The sequence below is a fragment of the Hydra vulgaris genome, chromosome 14 (genome assembly GCF_038396675.1).
Source record: "Hydra vulgaris chromosome 14, alternate assembly HydraT2T_AEP".
Lineage (NCBI taxonomy): Eukaryota > Metazoa > Cnidaria > Hydrozoa > Anthoathecata > Hydridae > Hydra > Hydra vulgaris.
Window position 1 is genome coordinate 3,026,198 of NC_088933.1, and position 24,886 is coordinate 3,051,083.

Here is a 24,886-nt window from a genome sequence, read left to right on the forward strand (position 1 = left end):
TTTGAGATATGTGATGAGACTGTCTTTCAGCTGGTAAACAGTGCTTGCCATATGGAATAGAATATGCAGCCGATTCCCTACATACCGAAAAATAACTCCAGGTTTCAGACCATTGCTGATTAAGTATGTCTTAAAACCAGCTGGGTCACCAGATTTCATTTTGTATCTAAATTTCAAAAAGAATACCTTTTATTTATATATATATATATCCATAATTATCATATAATCATGTTTATTACTAATTCCTAAAACTAAAAATATATGGATATAAAAAAAGTTACTTTAACTTAGGCACAGCATTAAGCATATTCGCAGCATGACACTCATTCCCATACACCTGGCTTGTAACATTGTAGCTTGTGTCAAGTTTGCGTAGAATTTTATGAGCTTCGGTTGCCAGACCATCTAAAGGATGAACATTGCAGTAAGAGTAGACTCAAAGGTGTTGCAAAATTTGTTAAGTATAATATGCTGTTGTATACGTGTAAATTTTGAATAAGTTGATGCAATGTCCTGAAAAGAATTTACTAGCTGCACCATATAGTCCCCTGATTTGCCACCTGCTAATTCAGCAATTTGTATTGTTAGCTGTCGTCCAGAAGTAGCTATGTGACATTTGTTGACATGAAACCCAGCTTTAGTTGTCGCATCCCAAGAGAGTGTTGCTATAGCAGATGTAGAGTAATAGAGGTGTTCTGCCACTTGTATATCTGAGATAACACCTAATTCATATGCCATCTGTGCAGTCTGTGTTGGTCGGGGAACATACAAAACACGTGAGCTCTTTCGACAACAAAACGAATAACTTGCCCAGCATTTTTTATCGGTACTTGGTTTAGAAGGCACATATAGATGCACTTACGGATATGTGTTGTATATCTGACTTGCTTTTTATGTTGTCTTTTGTTATATGACTTTGTAGTAAAAATTTGTGTTGGTGAGTTGTTCTGTGGGTAGTCCAATTGACTTTTGAGATCATCCAATTCCAAGCCCCGATTGACAATGTCTTTGAGTTCTTCTTTTTTTTCTTTCAGCTTTTGTGTTAGCTTGACTATGTGTTTATCGGCTCTTTTACTTTTTCTCTTTACATTCAAAATAGTCCTCTTAAAATTTTTTAATGTCAACCTTTCAAGACGTGCATTTAATAAAGAATTTTCTAGCTTCAACTTTCTCTTCTCTTGTCTGAGCTTGTCGATACATATTTTTTTCTTTTTAAGGTCTTGGGTTAAACGTTTTATGCGTACATTATCTGAACTTAGCAAACTTTTTGCCTTCAAGTATTTGATCTGTTTTCCCATTGTTTCTTTTTGCAGTACTAGGGATTTTCTTAAATTAAGACATTTCGAACAGTCTGTTTTCAATTTCTTTGCATTCTCTATGTTAACTGTCACCACATTTCCAGTTTGCAATACTTCCTCTACTTCCATTGACATAACTATTTGGGCTTTCATTTTGGGGACTTTAAATGGTGATTCCAATAGGTCTGATAATTTGCACCATAGTTCATTGAGCCTCTTTTTGAAATATTTAATTTCTAAAAAAATTCTCTGTAAAGCTATTGTAACAGCTCCAATATTACATTCATACCCATGTACCCACTAGCTTTAGTTATCTTTTTTTTCTCTAACAAGTAGATGTAGATTGCAAAACCATTTCTGAAAACTGTTCTGGCATTACTATCCACTTTAAAGGAGTCAACATAAGCATTGAAATCAGAAGCAGTTTTTTTTGTAGTGACTGACATGATTGCAAAGTTAAAAGTAATTGAAAATATGTTGACTGGCATATGATTATAATTTATGATATGGACAAGTGTCAGGTGACTTACAATTTATTATGAAATGGGCAGTATATTACATATTTATTTAGTTTAATAGTTGATGAGGATACATATTTATTAAATTTTAATACTAGATGGAGAAAGATTAGAAACCAAGTGATTTTAAACAATGAATTTTATTGTTTAAAATCACTTGGTTTGACGAAACATTGTTTTTATTATAAAAACAATGTTTTATCACGCCCCCGGTTTTGGCGAAAAATAAATAAAACTTTTCAGAATATAGTAGCTTCACAGAGGTGTACTCTAAAATTGGCCGGCAATGAAATATTTTATAATATTATACATTTTCAGAAAGGTAATATAATAAGCTAGAAGTAGGTACAATAATATTTGAGTTTACCAATCTACAAAAAAAATTCTCTAAAGATTAAACTCACCTTATTTCATTGAAGAGATGTAACTTTAGAAAAGATTGTGTTAAAATTAAAACGAAAAGATCACTGTAATCAGCAGGAATCCTACTTTAAAAATGGCATCATTTTTATTGGCAGTTTCCTTTGAAAATAACTAGAAAAAAGCATCTACCGACAGATACTAAAAAATTCTGCCTCAGTTTGTAGAACGAAAATCGAAGCAATTTTTGTGACTTTGTTTTCCGCAGCAAACGGACGTTTGTTGAACTACCTACATATATAATGAAAATTTGAGGTGTTTTCTGTTATCTGTATTTCTGTTATTTTAAATGCACATTTTCTTATGGTAGTTGTCCTAATAAACTTTATATTTTGATCTTACTACAATTAGAGTTGTGGCTTGGCTCCTCCCAGGAGGGAGGGGAGTTAGCAATTCTAGGAGCCCATTGGAAAATTGAACAAAAACTTGAAGAAGACAAAAACTTGAATGAAATAATTCAAATAATTCATTATAATGATGATGGAAATGGAAAAATGTTTTAAATCACTTTAAATAATCAGGATCACTCACTATTCTAAAATTGGTTATGTTACACCAAAAGCAAGTTTTAAACAATGATTGTAAATCATCATTAATTTGTAAAAAAACAAAGAAAGAAACTTAAATCTCCTCATAAGGCATTCTTAAATTCTAAAAAAACAGATTCCTATAGTTCTGGTTGCTTTTTAGGAGTTTATATTGATTGATATTTTTAATTTTTGATTTGATTTTTTCCATTTTAAGATTTTGGTTTTTAAAAAGTTTGAAACATGAAATCTCTAGTTTAAAAAAACAAAGTTAAAATTTTCAGGAAATGTTCTTTATACATGTAGAATTCATTTGCTATAAGATTTTTTAAATTTCTTTTTTTAAGACCACACAATGTGGATTTGTTAGTCAAGTTTTTTTTAAATAAATCTTTGTTAAAGTTAAAAAAAAAAATCTTAACAACCTAGACAACTTCAAAAGTCTGACAAATAATGACAAATAAATTGTATAAAATAATGAAAAATAAAATGTAAATCTATTTAGAATTACCATTAAAAATTATGAAATTAATATACTTAATTTCATAATTTTTATTAATAATTCTTATTGGAAGTAAAACTTTCATTCTTAATAAGTTTTTTCCATATACCGGCTTAATAGAATTTGTTCGATTAACTGTTTTTTATTCTTTTTATCTAATTGTCAATGTAATGATTTTTTAATGGTATGTCTAATTTAATAAATTTTGTTTTAATTTTGTGCTTATTCTTTGTCAATATTATGATTTTAAAAAATTACTCATATTTTATTGCTTCTATTTTGTTTTTATTTTGTTTTTCTTAGTTTAATGTTTATTTAGGCTTTTATTTCTTTATATTTTAACAGCGTTTTAAAGATGTTTTATAACAATTTAATGCTATTTTGCACTTGTTAAAGGCGAAATATTGGGCTGTATAAAAAGATTGTCGTGTCATTGAGAACCTTGTTTTACTCACACACACACACACACACACACACATATGTATATATAATTTTTTTCTTCAACAACTTGTTTCACCACCAGTAGGTTCATAAGGAATACTAATTTATATGCTAAATGCTAATTTTATACTAGTTTATATAAATATATATATATATATATATATATATATATATTTATATATATATATATATATATATATATATATATATATATATATATATATATATATATATATATATATATATATATATACAGTATCGGACAAAACGAATGCAACCAAATAATGCTAATTTAGTTTCTTTATATAAAAATGCTGCATTTTTTCAATTTAAAGAAATAACTATGTAACTGTTTAGAGACAAAGTTCTTCAAGTTTTATTCATCACAAAGTTCATTATTTGTACACGAAAATTAATAAATTAATCAAAAGTATTAAAAAAAGTTGATTTCCTTCTGGACAAAACAAGTGCAACTCAACAAAATGTTGACCAAGCTGTATTTCGTTATCAATATTTCGTGGCAAATCCTTTGTTTTCGATCACAGCCTTGCATCTCCGAGGCATAGATTCGATCAGGTGATCAATGAAACTTTGTGGAATCGCTGCCCAGGCCTTTTGGATTTGTTCAAACAGTTGATCCTTATTACGAACACCTTCACAATTAATTCTGCGATTGACGATCTCCCACAGGTTCTCGATAGGGTTGAGATCCGGAGATTGAGGCGGCCAATCCATCACCGATAGGTGGTTGTCTTGAAACCACTGCTTGACTACTTTTGCAGTGTGTTTCGGATCATTGTCTTGCTGAAAAATGTTGAACTTCGATTCATCACTGAACAGGACAGTTTGCCATTTTTGCACATTCCAGTCAATATGAGATGTAGCAAACAGAAGTCTTTTCTTCTGGTTTTTTAGTGAAATCAGTGGTTTCTTTGCAGGGCGTCGAGAAAACAACCCGGCTTCAACAGCACGTCGTCTGATTGTTCGGTCTGATACAGGCAGCTCTAATTGCTTTTGTATCTTGACTGATGATATCCTTCTTGATGGATCTGACGATCATAGAATCCTCTCTAGAAGTGGTGGAACGCGGTCTTCCACTTTTGTTATCTGCTGCCAACTTCCCCGTAGAACGATATTTGGATCATAGTCTTGATTCGGTCCATTTTTCATGCGATATTTATCACAAATACTTTTTTGTGACATTCCACTTATGTAATTGCCAATAATTTTCTTTCTTAGTTCCAATCCAAGACTGTCGGGAGCCATTTTTGCACTTGAAGTCATAAAAATAATAAAAATAAATAATCACGCTTCTTAAGGCTTACCGTGTTACATTTACCTTGTGATGATACAATAATGCTCTGTGGAATACAACGTCTTGGTTGGATGTGGACTGTATTGATGTAATGAAACACTTGTTGTATTTCACTTCTTGTATTGATGTTCTTCGATAAAACACTTTGATAAAACTCACTTCGATAAACTGTCTTGATAATACTGACTGATTGACTTCCATAAACTGACTGAATTACATGTCGATTTACATGTCTCTTATATAGTAAAATGAACTTGTGTGAACCTGTTGTGGAAGATTCTAGATGCTTCTTTTCGATGCTTCTGGAAGCTTCTTGATGCGTCTGGATGCTTCTGAATGTTTCTGGATATTTCTGGATGCTACTGGATGCTTCCAGATGCTTCTTCTGGAAACTTCTGGAAGCTTCAGCATGCTTCTGGAAACTTCTGGATACTTCCTTTAAATATTAAAAAACTTCCGTAACGTTGACATGGACCAGACTTAAGAAAATGAAACAAACCAAAAAAGTTGCACTTGTTTTGTCCGCTGCAAAATAGCACTTATCAACGAAATTCTGCCTGTGTGCTGTCACCTGTCAGCTGATTGCTCATGTCATGGCATGCTAAGACTCCAGACTCCTGAACTGTTTGCTGTGGTAGTATAGTTCGTTTCGTTTTTAAGACATGTAAAATTAGGAACACATTTTAGCATTGTTCGATGTTGGTTGCAAATATTTTGTCCAATACTGTATATATATATGTATTTGTATATATAAATATAAATATATATATATATATATATATATATATATATATATATATATATATATATATATATATATATATATATATATATATATATATATATATATATATATATATATGTATAGATATATATATATATAGATATACATATATACATATATATATTTTTTTTCCTATTAAGTTGCTCTGCAGTATGAATGAATTATTTTGATCTGAGGCATTTGTAGTAAATGATGTATTAAATTCTAAATTAAAATAAAAAATTAAGAAATCAATGTTGCAGGTGACTAGAACACTGCTAAAGGTCTTTAACAAGTTTAAAAAGTTTCAGAACCAAGTCTTGTTTTTTTGTGCCATAATTTATTTTGTTTTGTTGAGCTTTTTATTTCAATACTATATTGAATAGTTGTCAATTTTCAGATTTCAAGATGAAATCTTGAAATGATGCTATTAAACTTTTAAAGTGTTATAAATTATTACTATTGTTACAATTTTGACTATTAATTAATTGTCACAATTAATTAATTAATTAAAACAATTAATCAATTAATTGTTATTTAAATATTTATTTGAATAAGTTATTTAAAGTTAGTTTAAAGTTATTTGTTCGAAGTCTCATCTATTTGTTGTATTTATTAGTTTAATATTTTATCTCATCATTTAAATTTATTCTTTAAGGTTTATGTGAAAATGGTTTATGGTAATTTTATTGGCCGAAATAAATATGAAGCTACTGGAACACAAGATGGTGGTCATTTTAGTGGCGTTCCATGGGTCTCAGGTTTAATAAATGGAAAAGGAAGATATATTGATCCAAAAACAGGTATTATCATGTGTTAATAAAGTGTGTTAATAAAAATTTACTTTTATAAGTAAAAAATAACTCAAAAGTCAAATAAAACATTAAGTGGTTAACAGGAAAATTCAATCAAAGTTTAAAAAACATTCAAAGAATACAGAATACTTTTAGACAAATCTAGAAAGTCTAAAAAAGACATTCAGGAGTGATAAAAGAGAATTGAAAAGAAATATAAAAATCTTAGAGTATATTAATAATAATAATATCTTAATATCCTCAAAGTTTAGAACTATATAATTCATTCTCAAAAGTTTTCTGACATTATTTCTAAAAAAAGTTCAGAAAAATTATACCATAACAATTAATATATTTAATTTCTTCGGATAAGTTAAAAAAAAGTTACCTATTTAAAAAAATTAACATTTAAAAATATAAACTAAAATATATAAATAAAAAAAATCAATACGTTTTCAGGATCTAAAGTTATGGCCCCATTAAGTTGGTTTAACGTAACAAAAAACAAAAAATATCGTTTCCGTGTTATTGGAGTTGGATCACTTTATCCACTACGAATTTCAGTTGATGATCACTCACTAGAAATGGTTGCTTCTGACGGGTACGATTTTCAAACTTTTACAGTTGAATCTTTTATTATTAACCCAGGAGAACGATACGACTTTATTTTGGAAGCAAATCGACCAGTTGGTAACTATTGGATACGGGCAGTGAGTTTAGAGGTAGTTTATTTACTTCATATGACTTTTTTTAATCTACTCGTTATATATATATATATATATATATATATATATATATATATATATACATATACATATACACACACATATATATACATATACCCACACACATATACATATATATATATATATATATATCTATATATATATATATATATATATATATATATATATATATATATATATATATATATATATATATATATATATATATGTATATATACATATACACACACATATATATAGAAACATGCATACATAGTGACCGCAATAATATATTATAGTTTACATTTTTGTTGTAACTATTTAGCTATGACATAAATTATTGTGGCAAAAGTTAAAAAATATTTGCACTAAATTTTCAACTGATAATTCTCTCAATTTTGCTATCTACTTTTTTACCATTTTTTCTATCAACCTTTCTACCATCTTTTCTCTCAACGTTTTAACAATTTTAAAACGTTGAGAGCAAAATTATAAGAAAAACCTTTTAACCCTTCAAAATTTGAACACAAAACAAAAAGTAGTTGCTGATAAGCTTTTTGTTGATATTTAGAACTGCATAAAACAGTTGTATGAAAATTCTGCAACATACGCCAATGGCAAATCTAACTGGCAGAGTCATGGCTAGGCTCCCCCACACCCATATTTAGGGGGCTCATATGCAAATATAGGTGGTCTTTTGCAAATGCAAGGAGGTTGTTTCTTTTGGTAATACTTAATGGAAAAATTTTAAGATTTTGGGGCCCTTATGAAAATGTTTTATTTTGGTGGGGGGTTGAGGGGGCCTTGACCTAGTAGCCACGGTACTGCTAACCAGACTTAACATGTTCGCTGCTGAGCTATTTTAAACTATGCTTTATTTCTTTGGCAATGGAGAAGTATTTTTTTTCTCCAGTAACGGGTGATGCGGAAGTTATCGGACAAAATAAAAACGTCAATAACTTATTTATAAATAAAAAAACAAACTACTATTATATTTTTTTTAAATAAAGCATTTATCTTTTAATGAAAATATATTATTTTTTATATGAAAAAACACCACCATCTGCAATTGATCTCAATTTTGCTCTGACGCCTTTCATATATATATTTTTTTTTAAACATCTTCGCTTCCAACAAGGCTGCAAGCAGCCACTAATTAAAGTTGGAAGTTACTGTAAGAGAAAAGATGAAGATTGTAGAGCAAGATAACGATTGACGGACGATTTAAAAGATTGCAAATTGTATGAATCAGGAAAGCAAGATGAAGGAAGCGAATTCCAAAGAGCTGATGTTCGAGGAAAAAAACTAGACGAATAAGCGTTTTTGGATCACTTAGGAACAGTCACAGAAAAAGGATGACACTTAATTGAATGACGAGTAACACGAGAATGAATTTTAGTAGATGGCACAAGAGACGCTAGCTCTTTCGAGCAGTGCCCATTATAGTATTTGTAGAAAAGAGAAAGAGAAGCAACATTACGACGATGTGATAATGGTTGAAGGTTGGCTGCAAGAGCAGGTCCAACTATGTTTACAATGCGTTTTTGCACCTTGTCTAAAAGAGAAAGGGCATCATTAGAAGATCCGCCCCAGATATGGCAACAGTATTCCATACAAGGCTGGATTTGAGATTTATAGAGGTAGAGAATAGAATCCAGAGTAAGAAAGTGGCGAGCTCGATAAAGAGATGCAACCTTAGCAGATGCTAATTTTGCAACCGATTTGATATATGGTTTCCAAGAAAGATTGGAAGTAAGAGTTAATCCTAGAAGATATGCGACTGTAAAAAGTTTAAATCAATTTCTTGTAGTCTTAGTTTAATGCGGTCAATCAAAACTTGATCTGTTGAAGCTTGCCAATCTCCCTCGTAAACCTTCTGTGCCAAATGTCCCTAAAAATTTTCAATTGATCGTGCTTGAGGCACAGTTGGGGGATTGGATTCTTTATCAACGTAATAGACATATTGGTCCATCCAATTTAGAGAATCTTTAGAATAATGAGAACTTGCTAAATCTGGCCAAAATAAATAGTTAAAATCTCCTTGATTCTTGTGAATAAATGGAAGAAGTCGTTTTTCTAAACATTCATTAATATAGATTGATGAATTGATCGCTACAGCCTTGGAAGTGCGAAACAATGGCTCGGACATACCACGGTTAGATATGGCTATCCACATTAATAATTTTTTTGGAAATTTCTCTTTTCCTATAAAAGGAACACTTTCTGGGCATGTCTTTTTGTTGTCAGTGTAGTATCCAGAATTTCCAAGCATGTTGTCCCCTGCAAAACAAAAGTATTTTTCGTCATCGATGACTGGAAGCGATTTTGTGTTATAGAGTTGGTTAACTAGTTTCCTGCTTCTTTTCTTTGCCTTTATTTGTTGTTCTATAGTGTATTTTGGAGTCTTTTCACGTTTTCTATGTTTAATATTCATTTTTTTTAACTGACGACCAATTGTCGATTGATTTACGCCGAATTTAATACCTATTTTTCTCTGACTAACCCCTTTTCGATTGTTGACAAGTCTCGTTAATTCGGCTTTCTTTTCTCTAGTCCAGGATGTCGGATGACCAGGGTGCTTTCTATCAGAAAATGATTGAACAGTCTCAACTCTTTTTAGGTTATCATATATTGTACTTTGAGCAAATCCTTCCTTTTCAAAATGAATTTTTTTTTTTCACATTAGGTTTATTTACAAAAAACATTTTTAGTTCCTTTCGAAAAGATTCTCGTTCAGCTGCATTTAACCTCATTTTAAATAATTGTGTTTCAAATAATAAAGTTTATATTTTATAGAACGTTTATGCCTACGCATAAAACCACAAAAACTAATTATTATGTTCAAATAATGAAATTAGGATTTGTCAGATAACTTCCGCATCACCCGTTACCGAAGTATGAGTTTAATTGTAACACCGTAATAAGTATAACTCATTGCGGTGACTAGTAATGTAGCTTATTTGATGCATTATTATTATAAATAGTGATTCAATTTTTTTGCACATGCACATTGGCAGTTGTCATGAGTAAAAAAGTAATTTATATTTTGTTTTCTTAATTCTAAATTGTTGTGTTTTTTAGACTAGAAGCTAAAGTATATTTGATAACTATGCTCTACTGCATGTTATTAATAATGTCAAAAAAAAATTTAAAGTACACAATAAAATGTTTTTTAATATAATAAAAAGCATTTCAGTGTACACTTTGATTTTTACACAGTATACTAATTAATGTGTATTATAGATAAGTAATTTCTTTTTCATAAATAGGTAATTTATAAAATTATCTATCTCATTAGCTCAACACAGATATTCCACAATTGAATCAGCACATATGATTATGGAAGATTGTGAGGATAGTGAAGATGATGATATTGAAGATTCGGATTCATTTTCCGCTTATACTACTACGTCTTCAAGCTTGACTGTATCAGAATCAGGTTCTGAAGATAATAACACTGAAGAAAGTGATGACGATCAGTTAACAGACATTTCTGTCTGTGTTATTTTTAACTGTGAATGTTAATATCTGCTGTGGCTGCTAGATGTTAACATTCACAGTTAACATCTAGCAGCCATTTTGCTGAAGATTTTGCAATGCCGCAAAAAAGAGCTAGAACAACAACTGATCTTGCTTACAGACAAAATAGAAAACAGAAAAGTGCTAGAACAACGGGTGGTCTTACTTATAGATAAAATCAAATCAAAGCTTAACAAGTAGATCTTATAAGTAATATTTTGCCTGACAAAACAATTTCTGAAACAAATCCATCTAGAAATTCAAACCAATGAAAAGATGAGCCGAATATTGTAAAATAAATTCAATTTACTGCCGATCCTGGTTTGAAGATAAACATGGAGAGCAAGAAACCATTAGATTTCTTTAGACTATTTGTTACAGAAGAGCTTATAAATACTATGGTAGTTGAAACAAATTGCTACGCAATTCAAGAAATAAATAAGCAGTGTCTTCTCAGAAGAAGCTCAGGTCTTAAAGATTGGAAACCAATAAATTCAAAAGATATGCGGCAGTTCCTTGGAGCTCTTCTTCATATGGGGTATGTCAAAATGCCATCTTTAGAACACTACTGGTCTAAGAACAGCTTGTGTAAAATTATTAGACTTCTTGATCACTTAAATAATACAATGGATAGCATCTACTGTCCTAATAAAAATATATCAATCAATGAATCAATGATGCTTTGGAAGCGACATCTTGTATTCAGGCAGTATGTGAAAAATAAAAGACATAAATATAGTATCAAGTTCTATGAACTTTGCGAATCATATGGTACCGTACTTAAAGTAAAATTTTACTCTGGCGAGGCGAGAATCTCTCGATAAACATTTGTTGGGTCAAATGGGAGCTATTGTTTTAAATTTAATGAAAAAATTTTTGAGGAAAGGTTATTACCTGTACACGGATAACTTTTACGATTCCTTTGAATTAACAAAGCACATAATAAATCAAAAAACATACATTTGTGGTACTTTAAGCACTGACCAAAAGTCAAATCCAAAAGAATGTATAGAAGCAAAACTGAAACAGGGAGACATTATAAGCAGTAGCAGAGAGGGTGTAGTGGTTGCTAAATGGAAAGGCAAAAGAGACTGCAAGTTTCTAATGATTAGAAACTTGCATTCGTTGCAAATGATTGAAGTAACAAACAGGAGAGGAGAGAAAAAAATGAAATCCAACATTATTAAAGGTTACAACCAATGCATGTCCAGAGTAGATAGGGCAGATCAAATGGTATCATATTATGATTGCCTAAGAAAGACAATTAAATGGTATAAAAAAGTAGCACTTCATCTCTTTGATATTTTTTAATTTAATGCTTACTGTCTTAGCAAAAAATATGGAGTAGATAAAACAATTTCCTTGCTTAAGTTTATAGAATTAGCTGTGCCATTGAAATGTTGAAATTGTGCCTTGAATCACCAACAATAGCTTCCACCTCTTGTCTTCAATACCATCAAATAAAAAAAAAATTTCCTCATAAAGCTATGTCGAGTATGCTCTAAAATAAAACATAAAAAATCATTGTATGAATGTGCTGTTTGTGAAAATAGATCTCCATTATGTATTGGCAAATGTTTCAGAATGTATCATTCAAAAGAATAGGTTTACACTTTAATTTTCATGAAGTAAAATTAAAAAAATATCAATATTTTACTTTATCTGTTTTAAGCTATTTCTGTCTTTATCCGTATTTAAATTAGGTTCCCGGGATTTTTAAAATGAAAACTTAAATGTAATCTTTTCTGAAATCAAATGTGAAGCTAAGAAAAAAAATATATAAATAGACAAAGCCAGTCATGCACAAATATTAGTTGAAATAAGTTAGTATAACTACGAGTTTACTTTTAGTTGGCAAATTCATGACGCCGGCTTACTACGAGTATCTCGTAGCCGGCAAATATCAAAATTCTGCTAACTACAAATATACTTGTAGTTGGCAAATAAATGACGCCAACTTACTATGAGTATATTCATAGTTGGCAGTGAACAGGTTTAAGTTAAAATTAAACCTACTTGATACTTATTTTTTGTTAACAGCTTACTTAATTTGGTAATCAGTGGCGTGGCTAGACTCCCCACATGCCCCAATTTAAAGAAAGGTTGTAGCAGTGAATTTAGGGGGTCTTGCTGCAAATTTAAGAAGCTTTTTTTTAAGTAATACCTTATCGTTTTAAGATTCATTTAAAAATCATGTTTTAAGATTTTGAGATCCTATTGTCAGATTTTTATTTTATTTGGGGGTGTGGACCTCCAATCCCCTAGCCCTGGCATTGTTGGTAAGTAAATTTGAAGTGAAAACTATATTTCGTTTTAAAAGTGTGAAAAACTTTTATGCTTTATATTGCTTTTAAAAGAGTTTCTCAAAAACCAAAAGTCGCAAAATGTGCAAAAATAAAATGAAATTTTGGATTGAAACTGTCACAAAAGTCAAAACACTTCTGACTTTTTTCATAATATCAATTTAATATAATTTTGTAGATAACCATATTAGGTTAACCATATTAGCTAAATTAAAAACTCAAAGAAAAATAACAATTTTATCTGAGGATAATTTCTTACATTAGCCTCTCATAAAATTTAAAAAGAAAGTTTTTCATCAAAATCTGCTGTAAGATGTTAAAAAGAATATAGTTGTTTTGTCTGATTTTATTTTGTACAGTTAAATGATTCTACTTGTTTTAATGGATATCTTCTGGAGCATCATTTCCTCATATAATTAGAATCATTTGTTTGAAGTCTTCAAAGAAAATTTTGGTTTATTGAAAATATTCAGAGCTGATGAAACAAATGCTGGCTAAATATAAATTGTAAATAAATAAATTAAATACTAAAAATATAAATAGTAAATAAATGTAAATTAAATATTTATATTAAAAGTAAAAATAAATATAGTTACAAAGTAAAAAGTTTAAAGAAATAATTAAAGAGAAAAAAAAAAGAGATAAATAAAAAAAAAAGTATTCTTGTTTAACAAGTATAAAAGATTTTTTTTTATTAAAGGAAACGAAAACATTTTTCTATAAAGTCTCAAGAGTGTTAATTCAAATTACAAAACTCTTCTGACCAATAAAAAAATTGGCAAGCAAACAAGAATGTAATCATTTAGTTTACACAAAAAAGCATTTGATCTTTAATAAATTATAGCCGTCGTAGAGGTTATTGGTGACATTGCTAACTCTGGATTGAACAACCCACAAGGTTCTATGCTCATTATAAATATAAATAAAAGTAAAATTTTTAATTTTGAAAGCTATTTACTATTTTCAAAAATCTTTTGATATATATTATTCATGTCTAAAGACTTGAAGTCTTGAAGTCTAAAATTAAAAAAAGTCTTAAAGCCTAAAGTTTTTAAGTCTTAAAGTCTTAAACTCTGTAGTCTAAATGTCTAAAATTTTAAAGCCTAAGGTATTAAAGTCTGAAAGTATTAAAGATTTGAAGCCTAAAGTTTTGAAGTCTAAAAACCTAAAAACTATTTACCTAGAATTAGTTTAATTGCTGGGTTGAATATTTTAGTGAACCAATGAATAAATTGTTTCTCTTCTATCCAATCCAACTTGAATGTTTTAAATACAGTGTTTGGTAGTCTCCCTACACACCAGTCTTTGTACAGATGTGATATTGATTTGTAAAATTACAAATGATAGCAGAATGGTACCAATAATGTTAACACAATTATCAACTGTGTAATCTAATTATTGTTGTTGCCAACCAATTTTAAAGGGTGTCATCTTAATGCATAACTGTAAGCACTTAGCCATGTTTACTCTTCCCCAAAAAAACATTCAATCATTATTAAATAATTTTGCCGCTTATCTTAATGCATAAATGTTAGCAAGTAGCATGTTTACTCATCCCTTGAAATTTATCTCGGTTTTTCGCTCATAACTTTTTTCTGGAGCTAGCAAATTCAATTTTGAAAAGAGAATCTTGATAATCATAAAATAAGTTTCTGGTGGTGATCAAAGTCAAAATGGAAATACTTACTTCCTTAGGCTTGGTTGTTGTTTGTTTGCTTATCGACTGTTTGCTTGTTTGTCACTTGTTTGTTGCTTGTTTGTCACTTGTTCGCTGCTTGTTTGCTTGTCAATATTTTCATAATTTATTGAGTTATAAATAGGCAGTCAAGATGATTTGATTAAAGTTTTATTTAGATAAACTGTGCCCTATTAAACACTTCAGTTTGTCAACACTCTAGTTTCAACACACCAGTTCCAACACTTTTTGAAAGTTAGTTTGAAATATATTTACTAGGTTTTCTCTTGTGACGTTTTTGTTGAAAGAAGTCACAACAAAAAATACGTTTTAAAATTTATCAATAGAGAACCTTTTTCTTTTTTCCTTATAAAAATTTTCCTAAATACAAGAAATATTTATTCACAGTGTTCTTTTGAAAACAAGACACTCATTTTGGACATCTGTGATTTTTCCTTTGTAAATTCATCAACTCATAAACCATGTTGGCCTGTAAGTTTTTAGAGCACTTATTTTTAACTTTATACAAAATAGAATTACATTCCCCAACCTCATCTATTTACCATAGGTGATTCCATGTTGTCTGTGTTCTATCACTTTATATCAAGTTTGTATAAACCATACAAAAACCACTTGTGAACAAGCCATTAATAAAAGTGTTGTTTTTTTTTAATTTCAAAGAAAAATAAAATAAATTTTTCGAAAATAAGACAAAATAATATCAAATAATGTCTTATTTTTGTCCACTCAGAAATTGTTTAGCTTCGATAAGTCTTTAAATTTTTAACAAAAAAAAGGCAACGTAGCTATGTATGCTTGTTTCAGTATCAAGCACTTCGATCTTTGATCTAAACATATGGGATGTAACACACACAAAATTCAATATTTCTGGTTTTCCATATGATTATTTTAACTAGCCTTTAATATTTTAATTTCTCCAGATAAACATATTTTAAATGAACAAGCAACCAAGAAGTTTGGCTTTGAAACTCTGCAAGTTTCAGAAATTTTTATTCTATCATGTTTATATATAATATTGAATTGTTATGGTTTTTGTGAGATAGTCTAGTTTTTCTGCACATCTGGTTTGAAATGGCCGTGTTTCTGTCACATTCTATAGAGGTGTCATACCTATACAGAATGTGACAAAGTTCTAAATGGTAATGAAACAGTAATGCTGTCAGGTTTTTCAGTTTTATAATACTAGATAATAAAATCAATCTAAGCTTTTCATTTTATATTTTGCCTAGCACATAAATTGTAAATCAACTTGATATCCTTTATATTTGATATAATTAATAATTTAATATCATGCAGCAGAGAACATTGGACAACAGCGGTTGTTTCAAAGTTGTTGTTTTTTTTAAATGACCCTAGAACGTTAAAACATAGTTTTTTTGTAATGAATTTTTAAATTAAAATAGCTTAGTACTAAAATATCATAAAAATATATAAAACTTGAAATTTTCAAAAAGTGGACATCTGTGGTTTTACCCATATGATAAACATTTTTTCCCTCCGCCTTTTTTCATATAATGAACTTAGTTTTTTTTCTAACTTAACACTTAAAGGGAAATTTACAGAAACTGTTATAAGAAATCTGTCCATAAGATTACAGTTATATGAAAGAGAAATGATTTATGGATTCTGTGAATAACTTGTTGAAAAAACATGTCCTAAAAATTTAGTTCATTTGGTACAGGCTCTTATACTATTATAATAATTTATATTATCATGATTATAAATTATTGAAAAGGCATCTTTACATATAGCTATTTCTGTATTACAAAGTTAATCATGACTAGATTTGGTACTGCTAGATTAAAATATTATTGAGCAATCACAATCAGTTCATGTTACTAGATGTAGTCACTTATAATTTTGTAATACAGAAATATCATAAATTGTTATTACTTAGATTAGCTGTACACTGTAGTAGTACCAGTTGACTGTATTTTTTTTGTACCATTGCTAAACATCCAGTGGAACCTCTTTTTTGAGTTGATGTTTGTATATCGCACCTTTTTTCACACTGTCTTGCAACCTATATTATTCAGATAGTGCAATGCTGACTTATAACAGTTAAATTAATAAACTAATAACCAAACTAATAACAGTTCAATTTCACTAATAATTTTAATTTAGCATTACTAACTTAGACTAACTGTAGTTGTAACGGTTGACTGTTTATGGAAAGATATTCACTAATTTATAGCTTATACTAGCACTACCACTAGGAGGATTAGTAATGTTATTACTTTTTTTGAGTAAGTGTGGGCTATTCTTAATTAAACAGGAAGGACAATAGAAGAGATTCTTTTGTTAACAAAAGAAAAAATTCAAATTTTGATTTGTGATAAAAAAAACTTGTATGCGCGAGAAATTTGTTTATTTAGTAACAATAGGACAACAGTTAAACAAAAGTGTGCAACACCTACCACCCACACCCCATACCCTCCCCCCCAATCAACTAATCCGCCTTTATTACTCACACTTATTAATGATTTTTTTTACAATCGGGTGTCCTCCTAAAGATATTAGAGGACGACATAAGAATAGGCCACACAGGCTTCCTGACCATGTGACAGCAGCTATCCGTGCACACATATCAAGCTTTCATGGAAGACATTCTCATTATGCGCTTGGCAAAACTAGAAAGCTGTATCTTTCAGCAGAGCTTAATGTCAGCAAAATGCACGCCCTTTTCCGAGAAACACATCCTGACATAGAGATAACTTGTGAAACTTATCCCAGAGTGCTCATTAGGGACTTCAATATAGGGTTTGGATAACCAAGGAAAGACACTTGTGTGACTTGTGACAAGTTTTAAAAATATGTGGAAAGATGCATCTTAAAGAATGAAGGAGACATAGATGTCCTATGTGTGGAAAAAGAAAAATTGACCAAACAACGTGAACTTCACAAACGCAAAGCTGATACATTTTACACAAGAAAGTCGGAGACACACAGATGTGCTCAAGCAACTGAAGCGGTTGAGACAATATCATTTGATTATCAAAAAAATCTAGCTATACCAAACAAAACGTGTAATGACGTCTACTACCATCGCCAACTTACTTTTGTATCTTTCAACATTCATGTGCTGTCACAAATGATGTATACATATATACCTATGATGAAACCAAAAAAAAGAAGGGTGCAGATGATGTTGCGTCAATGTTTTATCATTTTTTTATGAATCATCTTTTGAGTAATGTCACTGACCTGGAGGCTTTTTGTGATGGATATGTTGGACAGAACAAAAATTTTACCATCATTCGTTTCTTCCACACAATGATCCACACCTACAACCGCTTCAAGACTATCAAGCTGACTTTCCCCATCAGAGGACACTCTTACACGGAGTGTGACAGAGACATGGGCCTGGTAAACCAAAAGGCTGATGTGGAGTTGCCAGAAGACTGGTGTAGAGTCCTAGAAGAAGCTAGAGCTAAACCAACACCATACAATGTTATTCAATTTTCTCGCAACCAGGTTTTGAGCTTCACTGACCACATGAAACTAAACTTTAAAACAACATGTCCCTTTCTCACAAGGCCAGTGCAGGAAATCCGATTTGAGGCTCAGCATCCCAAATTGGTGTCATATTGAAATAATTGGAATGGATCAATGGAAACTGCTGTATTAGCAAAACCCCAGAAGAAGGGATCAATTCTTAGAAATCTTCCAAAGCTGATGCAGCTCTACCCTACTGATCTGGCGATCAGCAAAAAAAAAGTATAAAAATCTCCAGGTTCTCAAGCGCTTTTATCGACCTGAAAACCATGCATTCTTTGACAACCTTTTAACCTCAGCTACAAATATCACAGACAGTTCTGAAGGAAGTAGCTCAGACACTGATGATTAAAAATAATCACCTTTTATTTTTTAACTAATCCCAATCACCATTACTAAAACACATCTTATTTCTAGTTAATAAAGTTTAAGTTTTCCTTAATTTATCATATTAATTATTATATTCTTCTAGACAAAACAATACATACTCTCTACTCTGCACCAGTTAAAATTGTAATTTACTTTTATACAAACATTTTTTGAAAAAAAAAAAGTATAAAATGGAAAAACGATCAAGCACCAAAACGGTAAAACAATAACATGCTAAGTAATGTTGACAGTAAAACTTTTATTTTTATTAAAGACCTTGCTCAAGTAAATAATAAAAAAGAGAAAATTAAAAAAGCTCAACAAATAAGTAAGCTATGGTGTTTTGAAGTTTAAAATCTAATTTACTCAAAACAATAAAAATGTAGCTTGATCATTTTTCCAGTGTGGTCTTCATATATATATATATATATATATATATATATATATATATATATATATATATATATATATATATATATATATATATATATATATATATATATATATATATATATATATATATAAATATATATATATATATATATATCAGATCAGGTTGATTTTTAAAAATTTCAAGTATTAGATGAAGTGAACAAAAATAGTCAGAAATATTCGTAAATTACATAAAAAGTATAAATAAACTAAATGGACTTTACTAAAAAAGTACATAATAAACTAAATGGACCTTACTACAAAATAAAGTTAATATTTCAATACAGTATGATATTTTTCAAAGCAAGGTGCAACACATAGTCCAACATCACATTTTGCACAAAAGAAACGTAATTCTTTTCGTATTTTGTTTGGTTTGTTATAACAAACTACACATCTTCTTGTAGCATTAGCTTTGTGAGCTAAAGCCGGTATCACACTTGGGTAATGATTAGACTCTGTAAGTCGAAAAGGATTTCTTTCAAGTGTTGGACGTCCACCACGTCGCTTAAAAGCAGACTAAAGAGGATCATGTCTACCATTTTGAAAGTTTACCATTTTATTTGCTGTTAATGATATGTGCATTGAAACAAGCCATGTTTACTAAATGACTAAAAGTCTTTTTTAATGCGCTTCCTCTCTGTCAGGTACAATGTCATCATTTGATCAGAGCTACACCACCCATGAGCTGTTTATATTCATTTATAACAGTTGATATTTATGCTGGAATCCCACATCTAATTACAATTTTTTCAGTGTCTGGTATACATATGCTCATCATAAATACATCTCTTTTGTTTTTTCAATGTAAAAAAGCAATTCCTAATGTGTTTTCATACTCTACTACTCTTTCCAACCCGTTAATTTAACTTTCGTTACGGATGGTGGTAAACCTTTACAATCTTTCGGAACATTACCAATTAGGTTAGTAGAACACTATTTGAGAATTTTGCAGATTTCTATTGAGGTGTACCAATTATCTATATAAATACAATGGCATTCTAACAAACCATCAAGAAGAAAAAGTATGATTTTAGATGCATGATAATCTTTATTGCGACTGTCTATTCCTAATATGTCTGCTCCTGTATAAATAATTACATTCCATATATATCCAGTTGCTGCATCACACAAAACAAATGATTTTTGTCCAAAGCATGCTTTTTTTGTGCGGATAAACTGTTTCCAGCTTAGGCGACCTTTCCACAAGAGCAGAAATTCATTAATCAAAAAATCGGCTAAGGTTTAAAAGCAGCTTGAAGCGTTTAATGAGACTAACTAGTACTGGTTGAATTTGTGCAGAGTTATTTTTAATCCTCTCCTAAATCCTGATTATAAGCAAAGTGGAGACTTTTGAATGAATAGGAGTTTATTTTGAGACATTAAACGTCTAAATCCAGGTGTTGCAATCTGTAAATTTTTAAAATAATACCAGTCATGTCTAGGTTTGTGTAATAAGCCACGATTTATTACACAATTATTAGTACAGCTAAGTACATTCAAATGTCACTAGATGTTGTATCTTCCCATTTAGAAAGACGGGTGTTTTAGAGTGCTCTTTACCTGTATTGTTTTGATCTGCATATTTATTTGTCATTTTTACTATCATATCTAAAAGTTCATTGGTGAATAATAGTTCAAAAATATCCAAGGGATGATACAGACACATGGACACCTGGCTCACCATGAAAGATTTGCTTACACATACCTGGTACAGGTTTACTTTTTGTCCAACATAAATTATCCATACCTTCTGTGTTTTTTTAGTAATTTGTTGTCTTTAACAAGTCAAAACAACAAAAGAAACAGGATGTATAACAACACTTTGATCGATTTCAGCAATTGATTTGTTCATAACATCATTGCTGTCCTCTTCTGTGGAGATATCTGCCCTCTCTATTAAATCATAGAAGTCACTATCACTAAAATCTGAAACTTTATCAACACTTTCAAGCATAAAATTATCAATATCTTCTGTTGAGTTTAATTTCACAACACTAGTTTTTTTTTTACAACTTTGAATTTTAAGACAGTGTTTACTAAAATTCAAATTAAATCAGTTACACTTTTAGAAAAATTACCATTATGAGCCTAAAATTTCTATAGAAGATTTTTCTAGAATAAATGACTGGTGTCACTGCTTATCTTTCAGTATTATAAGTGTCACACTTCTTTAAACAAATATTTGCGTATGTATACGTCAACGCCGTTTTTTGAAAGTTTTATCTTGCGTATATATACTCATTAACGGTTAAGGAGTTAAGCTATTAAAAATAAACTGAAAATGGGAATGACTTAAAATTTTTTGGAAATGTGAAATACTATCATATAATTTAGTATGTAAAAGTTACAGCATTAAAGTTTTCAACTTTTTTCAAAAATTAAATCTTTGTAGCATGAGGGTTGTAACACTTACTTTTTACCACTTCTGAACAAAACATCTTCGTCAGATTTATTGCAGTGAATGGCATGGTAAAAAATAGTTATTTGGTGTGTGTATTTAACACATATTGATGTTGTTATAAGTTTCATAGTTTTTATTTAAAGCATTTTTATGTTTTTTTATGTTATTTAAGTCATTACTGTCATAACGAAACTGTCATAACAGTTATAATGAAAAATCTGATCCTTAAAAACAACAAATAAAACAATGCATTCAATGACGTAAGAAAAAAAGTGTAAATGGTTATTACAGGGATTATCTTTTTCTGGATGTTTTTAGAATTCCGAATTTTTTCTTAACTTTAAGTTTTTCCAGGTATTCAAAACGTTTTCCATACAAACAAGTTTAGGTATATATTTTTGTAATATATTTGTTTTTTAAGCTTTCTCACTCATCACTAATAATCGACCAGAACTATTTTGTTTAAACCAAAACTATTTTGCCGGAACCAGAACCAAACCAAAAATCTCTTTTTATTATTCATAACCTAAACGGGAACAGAAAATAAACCTAAACTGGAACAGGAATTAAAACCAGAAACCAAAAATCAATAATATATATTGTTTTTTAAAGTTAGTTGCAATTTAAACAAAATATTAAATTAATAAAAATAACTAATAACAGAATCTAACAACTGGAAGATTTCCTCGACAAAAAAGAAGTTTTTCCAAATTTTCTGGATGGATTCTGTTTCTTTTGTTTGAGCCACCTTAGTCAACGCTAACTTGATTTTGGAATTTGCATTTTTTTTTATAGCTTTTCCAAAACTCAAGACATTGAGAAGCCATTGGAATATCCAAAAAATCATTCAACGCTTTTTTATCATTTTGGAAGATGAACGTGCATTTGGTCCTATTTGAGTTTGAGATTGTGCATTAGTTTTTGACATTATATGAACAAATGATGTTTTTCATTGTTGCCAGATAGAATTTGAGTTGCAGGAAACAATTCATCTAGGGGTTCAAAATTGTCCATTTGGGACATGACAACGTGTTGAGCATTTTGCAAAGCACCTTGAGATCTGAAAAAATGCCATTTGTAACTTGGATCGAGTAGAGTACCAACTGAATAATGTTCTGTTTTTTTATTTGCTGGAAATCATTTTTCCATTGCATTTTTCATAACAATTTTCAACTTCTGAATACTGATAACGTTAGAGGTTGTTTCCAAAGCTTTAATTATTGTTGTCACAATTGGAATACAGGAACTGATGCTCAACTTGTCAGGTGTTGACTCAGGAACTGAGTCAATACCTGACAATATTTTCGTTGCCTCCACAAAAACACTTTAAATGTTCACCACTTTTTCACAGAGGCTCCAATCTTGGACAGAAAATTCTATTTCCACTGAAGTAATTTTGATTAAGGTAGCAGCAATGGCCGGCTTCAGTTATAAAGTTTGCTCAAGCATATAATAGGTAGAGTTCCATCTTGTAGCAACATCGCTTTTTAAGCCAAGTCTGACTTTTGTATCAATTTGGATATCTTGCTGTCTGTAAAGTTCAGTGTAGAAAGCAGTAGAATGAGATGCGTAAGAACAGAGTTTTCGACTTTTTGCAGTTAGTCCGTCTATTGCATCGCAATTAGTCCGCAATTATTGTATTGCAATTAGTCTGTCTATTGGATGTGAAAATAATTCTTTTTTGATAACAAATTGAAGGGAGTGGTTAAGACATCCAGTTGACACATAATTACAGCTTGGTTCATTAAAGGCTGCCTTTACATTTGCTGCATTGTCTCTTAAGCAAACTTCAATTTTTGAAGAAATTTCCTACTCCTCTGTTGTTGTTTCGATCTTGTTGAAAATGTTTTTTGCTGTATCCCTTACAAAAAATTGGGAACAAGAGATGCAGAATTTGACACATTTTCAATCTTTGGAAATAAAATGAACCGTCTTTCCCAGGTAGCCATGATGAAATGATAGCCATGCATCAAGACAGACTGTGACACACTTTCAGCTTCTGATTGAACCAACTTTTCCTTGAGAGCAAATTTTATTTTTTCATAAGTTGGATCCAGTAAACTTCTGTAGTATTTTTCGCACTGAATGATTCTTGGATTCTTGATGTTTTTCTATTTGAATTCATTTTTTTAGAATGAAATATAAGATGGTTTTTTAATGTTGCTGGTTTGCGTCAAATACAAATGTTGAAAATGTAGTTGAAAACTAAAAATGAGACCATTTGCGAAGCTGGCCCTGGCAAAATTATTAGATTTAGCAGGGTTTGATAACCGGGGCTAGAAAAAAATTTATAACACTTTTTGTATTATAATTTTATATTTACATTTACTATTTATTACATACTGGCATATATTTATATATTTTTAAACTCTAATTTACTTTCAACAAGATCGCAAGCAACCACTATTAAGTTATGAGTTACTTTAAAATAGAGGACAGGTTAAAATACTAGAAAATGGTTAACTGAAGACTTTAAAAGTCCGGATGTATTAAAAATACAAACACGAAGATGAGGAAGAGTTGAAAGGTTTTTTTGATGTGCAAGGACAAAAACTGAATTAATAAAAGTTTTTATAGCATGAAGGGACAGATACAGTAAAAGGTTGCAACTTGTTGAATAAGAAGCCAAGCAAGAACGAGTTTTGGTTTATCGTAATAGTGATGATAGCTTGTTTGAACATTGACCATGATAGTATTGGTAGAAAAAAGAAAGAAATGCAGCCTTGCAACAATAGGAGAGTGATTCAAGCTTGGCAGATAAAGTAGGTCTAACTACATTTACAATTTGCTTTTAGACTTTGTCTGAGAGTAAAGGGTTGTTATTCGTCAATATAGAAATGCCAACAATATTGCAATATTTTTTTGCAGTAAATAAATGAGTTTTGTTGCCTTAAAAATTTTAAATCCACAAACCATTGCAAGCCTTAGACTGTTACAGAATAGATCAGATTAAAAACCGCGCTTGTTCTTAGAAATCAAAAAGTGAAGTTTTTTTGTCAAAACAAGAGTATAAAGTTGAGTCTTTAGCTAATAGAAGTACTTTAGATGTAAAATTTTCATGAAGATTGTTATTGTAGATAAGAAACATTACAGGAGAAACATTACAAAGATAGAACTTTGTGCCCTTAAAGTTACTTGAAATAAAGTGGAGTGTAGGTCTTCAAGAATAGCTTTAATTCCGCAGTTAGAAAGAAATAATTAAATAATCTCAAAAACTTTATATAAAGAAACTAATAACAGAGTGAAGACTAATAGTAGAATAGGAGAGGTCAAAGTGTTTTCTAGAGTTTTGAAAAATTGGAACCACTTATTTAGCACTTTTTAAAAGTTTAGCAAAAATTGAAGAGTATTCTGGAAAACACTTT

At 30.1% G+C, this 24,886-nt stretch overlaps 1 protein-coding gene across 2 annotated transcripts in view; it reads left to right on the top strand.

Annotated features, from left to right (window-relative positions):
- Nucleotides 1-24,886, top strand: part of LOC105843944 (uncharacterized) — a 65,569-nt gene that overhangs the window by 23,887 nt on the left and 16,796 nt on the right. Inside the window, exons 4-5 of one of the 2 annotated variants that reach the window (XM_065817615.1) lie at nucleotides 6,443-6,590; nucleotides 7,041-7,300. In XM_065817615.1, the coding sequence (XP_065673687.1) occupies nucleotides 6,443-6,590; nucleotides 7,041-7,300 (408 nt within the window). Of the gene's footprint in view, nucleotides 1-6,442; nucleotides 6,591-7,037; nucleotides 7,301-24,886 lie in introns of both variants that reach the window. The other variant, XM_065817614.1, reaches the window with a different exon arrangement.